At 41.8% G+C, this 5729-nt stretch overlaps 1 protein-coding gene across 1 annotated transcript; it reads right to left on the bottom strand.

The window, feature by feature from the left end:
* Positions 1 to 395: 395 nt before the first annotated feature.
* gpank1 (G patch domain and ankyrin repeats 1) lies at positions 396 to 5442 on the bottom strand. Its single transcript, XM_061731064.1, has 4 exons — positions 4142 to 5442; positions 3156 to 3297; positions 2984 to 3059; positions 396 to 991 (listed from the first exon to the last, which is right to left on the bottom strand). Exons 1-4 carry the CDS (start codon positions 4574 to 4576, stop codon positions 553 to 555), a joined length of 1092 nt encoding a protein of 363 aa, XP_061587048.1. The 5' UTR covers positions 4577 to 5442; the 3' UTR covers positions 396 to 552.
* Positions 5443 to 5729: the final 287 nt, after the last annotated feature.

The raw sequence follows: 5729 nt of genomic DNA, 5'->3' as shown, positions 1-5729 counted from the left end.
AACATCTTGGAGAGTGAAAAAACACCTGAGCAACGGTGGGAATGTGCTGGCACCGATTTTTAGACAAAAATTATATGATTGAGAGGGAACATATAAGAAGAAAGGTTGGATACTTTGGAAATAAAAGTATGAGGTGCTAGATTTAGATGGTTTGTGCACAGAGATGATGGATAAAGGACACATTTTTACCAGGATGTTGGAGCCTCCAGGCAGGGAAAAAGGAGAGGACCAGTTACCACTTGTTACTTTGTTACTGAGGCAACAGGTTCCAAATAACTGAGCAACACCGAGAAAGAGAAAAACTAAATTTGTGACGTAAAGGATTTCAATTTGGATTCTCAGTGAATGTCACACCTACATATATCACACACACACACACAAGCATAAAGCAAGTATTTTTTGACGCACATGCCACATTTGTTTATTGCACAAGTAGACAGGAGTATGACTGATTCCATAAAGGGCAGGAGTTAGGAAGTCTGAAGTAAAGTGAAGGCACGGTGGAAAACGATCAACTTCAGTCAATCTGTCAAAATGTTCGGCAAACAAGTGTCAGAGATAAAAAGATGCCCGGAAATCTCTTTCCCAGGTTTTATCTTTTTGTTCTCTTCTCTTAGTTTCTTCCTTCCTCTGTCCTTTCTTCCCCATCTCCCTTTTCTCCCTCGCCAGTTTAACAGCATCATGGTCTCCGGCTTGGAAATGAGTAATTTTAGCTCTTTTTGTCTGTCCGTAGCCCAGACCTTCCTGGTCTCTCTTCAAGACCGTAGGCACTGGCTGTTGAGGCCCTTCTCCCTCGGGCCCCAGTCCGCTGCCTGGTTTCCAGCCGCACCGAACCATCATCTTGTAGCTGTTGCTGGAGGGGGGGAGGCAGTAGTAGGGGGTGGGCGGTGGATGACGCACACTGAACTGATGCAGTGTAGAGGACAGATGTGATGAGGGGCTGCACCTGTACTTGCTGGAACACACGTCACACCACTGAGTCTGGACGACACTGGAGACATGCAGAGACGATGGAAGGAGAAAAGAAATAACGAGACATATTACAGTCTTATCCAAAGTTGATGCAATTTCTCAAAGTCTTAATGAGACATGGATACAAGCAACACAGCCCCTGCTCGATGAGACTTCTGCTCCCCCACGTAGCCTTGAATTCATAAGGCAATTTAAATGATTGCTTGTGAACATTTATTGTATAGACCCAACCTCCACTACAATGGTGCAACCCTGCAGTTAAAAATTATTGACATCCTCTTATTTCATTAGTCTATGCGAAAGCTTTCACCATGTAAGCAGAGGTTCCATTAACTACTAAAACGCTGCTGGAAGAAAAGATTTGTTCTCATAAATCCAGCGGTTCATGCCGACAGCTTCAGACAAACTGTCAGCTTCCCTCTGGTTTAACTGCTAAAGAAGATACACGCAGCTCTCGGTACCTTCTCCATGCAGTCCCATATTGTTCAATATACTGAAATTTAAAAACCAATGCGTATGAAAAACGTCACCAGCTAGAAAACATTACAACCAGATGCAAGTTTCCAATCAACCCTTTTGGGTAATCATTAAATTAGGACAAGTCGTAATGAGCAGCATTACTGAGGAAAAGAATACTGTGTATACTTCTTCCTCCACGAAGGTTCACTTTGTTTTCCCCTTGCTTTTAATCTACTGATCTGCATTGATTTTGTTGCTTGAAACACTTTTTCCTTTTATGATCACTTGAATTGATCCCATTCTGTTAGCTGCATTCTTTATTTGAAAAACTCAATGTTCAGCTTGTTATTTCCTACTGAATCTTCACCCAATATTGTCAAGAAAAGAACAAATGTACATGACATGTCTGCTATATAATGCTAAAAGGACCATACCTGACATTTCAAAGTATGAATCATAAGCAATACAAATGTTTGGTTGTCATGACAACTGCCACACTTCATTATAATGTGTCATGGCGCGCACTGGGCACTTACGATTTATTAGCACTTATTACGAGTTGGCTACAAAGAATAACTTAACCAAGTCAACTTCACTCAGGACTGAAAATTTTTTTCAAAAGAAACTTGTCTGTGGTATAATGTCAAAATAAAAATGAGACAAGTTTAAACAGCTGCCAACCATGTCATGTTTAATTGCAGATATATTTTTGGAATAATAAAATGCAGCTATGTTGGCAAAGCTCCACAGAACTGATAGCCAGGAGGCTATTCTCCAAAAACAGCTGCAGAAGCTGGTTTTTTAAAGCAGTCTTTGAGAGGGATCAAATCCTGTTTTTGTTAGCACTTTGTTTAGTCTCTGACGAGAAAAAAATGTTTATATTGGCCATGCTGAAATCTGTTATTACTGCTCGTCCATTGCAAGTTTCTGCAAACAAATACCTGTAGTTCCGACTGGCTTACAGCTTATATAAAGCATTAGCATACAAAGTCGACCAGGTGTATTTTCCAAAATTCCGTTGTTTTATCAAGTCTGGTTCAGGCCAAAAATAAACCACCATGTTGCACGTTTAGTACTCGTTTTCTTTTTCTGGTGTTTTTATTTTTTTGGAAAATGTATCTAGGCACATGTGTAGTTGCATTCTCAGTCTAGCAGTCACTAATGTTTGGATGCAGAGGACTGCTGCAGGTGACAAAACTTGCAAGTGAAAGAAACCCTGCATGGCCTTCAAGAGTTTTGTCAGATCACTTTATGGTGCACAAGCAGCCTTTAGGCACTTTGCTGCATTAAGATTACATTTTGTGAAGTTATGCTACACTTAAACTTTCACAATGACTCAAGGGTACAAAATTTGTACTTGCAACTTTCTCATCATGAGCAGATAGTTCAAATAAATCTCTCTGTGTCAATAAATCCCTATAACAGCTCCGTATGGCCTGCTCATTGTTAATAGAGTACAAATAACCCTGGAACCAGTGCTGCCAGTTTTGTTCTAGCTTTTCCTGAGCAGTACAAAGGTCCCATACACACATTCATTCAAAAGTATGCTAACCTGTCATCACGCTGCATTTCTCTCTGTGGCCTTCTCCCATAGTTCAAAAGCTCTTCCAACACTTCAGTGTGGCCTGCTGTTAATTCAAACAAAAGGGAGAAGTTTAATATTACAGGCATATATGTACACATGCATATTTCCAATGTAGATAGGGAGTGTTGCACGATAATACCTTCCAGTGCAAGGTCCTGGGCATCCCTGCCCCGCGTGTCCACCACTCCCACCCAGGCTGCTCCATGTCTCAGCAGCAGTCTCACTGCAGATCGTTGTCCTGACCAGCTTGCACACATCACAGCTGTCCAAAAATATGTATCCTGGAACAGAAAACACAAACGTAGGAATCAAATAAGTTAATTAGTTAGTTTATTTGTCCACAAGTGGAGATTTGTCTTTTGTCTCATAATACAAAAACAACAGTAACATGACACAGCAACAAACATTTATAGGCAAAACATCTTAGTGGCAAAAAAGGAGGAACAACAAGGCGATGTAAATAAAAGACAAGTCTACCGAGACGTGCCCTCATTCAGAGCCTTAATGGCGTTGAATGAATGAGTTTTTAAATATGTTATGGTTAGCCTTTGGTACACGGTACCATCTACCTGAGGGAAGTAATTTAAACTCGCTGCAGAGTGGGTGAGGAGGATCATTTGCTATCCTAGCAGCTTTTTTTCCCCCAATTACTTCCTTATAAATACCACTTAAGTTTCTCTGTGTCTTCCCTATTATTTTTGAGGCTAGATTCACTATTCTTTGTAGCTTGCATCTATTTTTTGTGTTAAGGTTGCCGTACCACATTGCCATGTTAAAGGTTAACATTCCCTCTATGAGGTTCTTATAGACAGTCTCCATAATCTGCTTGCTCACACTAAAAGAGTTGAGCTTGCATAGTAAATGTAGCCATTGATTACAAGATTTAAAGATGTGGTCAGTGTTGTTACTAAAGTTAAGATTGCTGTCAATAAAGGTACCTAAATATTTATTAAAGTCTCCTACTACCTCTACACTGTGATCCTTGATTGTAAGGGGCTGCACTGGATCTTTTTCCAACATGACCAGTTCCTTTGTTTTCGTCACATTAATCTCCAAGAAGCTCAAATCACACCAGTTATGGTAATACATTTAATACGTTTAAAAGAAAATGTGGGGGCCCATTACCTGGAAGTTTATGTCGACCCCCTTTGAGAGCAGGTCCTTGAGTGCAGACACGTCCCCCTCATGGGCACACCTCAGCAGCCGGAGCCCCTGCAGCTCCTGGCCCCTCTCCAAGCTGCTCGGCTCCCCTCTCTGGTCGCCTTCACTTCCACTGGAAACCTCTCTCTGCACCGCAGATTCAAGCTGCTGCTGGACTCCCACAGGCCGGCTTCTCCTCATCCTCCTCCCAGACTCTCCTCTTTTCTGTCTTATCCCACCTTGTCGCTGGGTGATCTCATGCCTCGACACATTTTGTCCTTCGGTATCTTTCACCAAGCCTTCATAAAACCGCCTGGCCTCTTCTCCACTGACTTTGCTGCTTGATTCAGGCAGCGGGGTCTGATACGGCCCCACGCTAAACACATCCTGCCCACTGGCAGGAATAAAGCCAGCAGCCATCACAAAACACTGAGTTAGTTGTTCCTCTTGTTGTTCTGAGGTTGTTTTTTTTTTAAATTATTATTTAACCAGTTTACTTATTCACTTTTTTCCCCTTTATTAACCTATGTTTTCATTTTTATTAACTTAGTAATTTTATTATTTGTGGCTCAACATACCTAGGGTGGGGGGAGTGGGTAAAAGCTCACTATAAAAATGGAAAAATAATGTAAACAGGATTTGATGTGAAGACGGAGCACAACTCTTCTTTCAGTTTATGTTTCCTTTCTCAAGAGACTCTGATATTGTGCTCCTTTTTTTTTCCTTGTTATTATTAATGGTTTTCCCTGATTTGTGTCTATACCTGTACTGTATATAGTAATGTTCTACTCACTGTGTTGCTCTTGTTATTGTTTTATCATTGTCCTGTTTACAAAAAGAAGACCAAGTTAAGACCTCTAAAGTTAAAAATTAGCCGTCATTAACACGGAAGTCGGTCGAAATTAACTCGGTTTAAGGAACTTGATTACAAAGACAGAGTCGGAAGGCTTTAACCATTCGATTCTCGTGATTCCCAGAGATGTTAAGGTTGTTGAAACCTGGAGATCAGAAACGCAGCTGCTGTCGCAGCCTCAGCTAATCTGACACAGTCATCAGCATTTAGAGGCTTGAACGCCGTTTGGCTGAAGATTACAAATGATTAGACCCTGAACTATAACCAGGTTTACCCAAATAGCCCGGTGGTGTGTTGTAAACTCGTCCCAGGACCGTCAAATCTCCAGGGCGAGGCGGTGACACGGAGCGCTTTAGCCGCTTGGAGCTAACGCTGCTGGCGCTTCCTCTCCCGCGGTGCTGCCGCCTGGCGGACGGGAGGTGCTCTTCTTCTTCTTCTTTGTTTTATTCTTCTTCTTCTCTCAGTTTATTGGCGGATCGCAAGCAACTTTCAGGTGCATACCGCCACCTACTGTACAAGAGTGTGTACAATTATTTCATTTAGCCCGTTTTAAATCCTGTTTATCAGCCTAATGTCTTTTAAGAAATGAATTAGTGCCTTTCTGGTGATTACAACCCCCTCTCCCTCTGTTCCCAGTATCCCCCTCAAATTCCACTCACGTCCTGCCTCTCTCACTTTTTCCTGTAGCCGTTCTCTTTCTATTTCATATCTGTTACAGTG

The sequence above is a fragment of the Cololabis saira genome, chromosome 1 (assembly GCF_033807715.1).
Source record: "Cololabis saira isolate AMF1-May2022 chromosome 1, fColSai1.1, whole genome shotgun sequence".
Lineage (NCBI taxonomy): Eukaryota > Metazoa > Chordata > Actinopteri > Beloniformes > Belonidae > Cololabis > Cololabis saira.
The sequence above is the reverse complement of the archived record's forward strand: the minus strand, read 5'-3'. Positions and strand labels throughout refer to the sequence as shown.

Coding starts and splice junctions, on each gene's coding strand:
- gpank1 (XM_061731064.1), bottom strand. CDS start 4,576: ATGGCTGCTGGCTTTATTCCTGCCAGTGGGCAGGATGTGTTTAGCGTG. Junction 3,298..4,141: donor GGGTCGACATAAACTTCCAG/GTAATGGGCCCC, acceptor TTTCTGTTCCAG/GATACATATTTTTGGACAGC. Junction 3,060..3,155: donor CCAGGACCTTGCACTGGAAG/GTATTATCGTGC, acceptor TTGAATTAACAG/CAGGCCACACTGAAGTGTTG.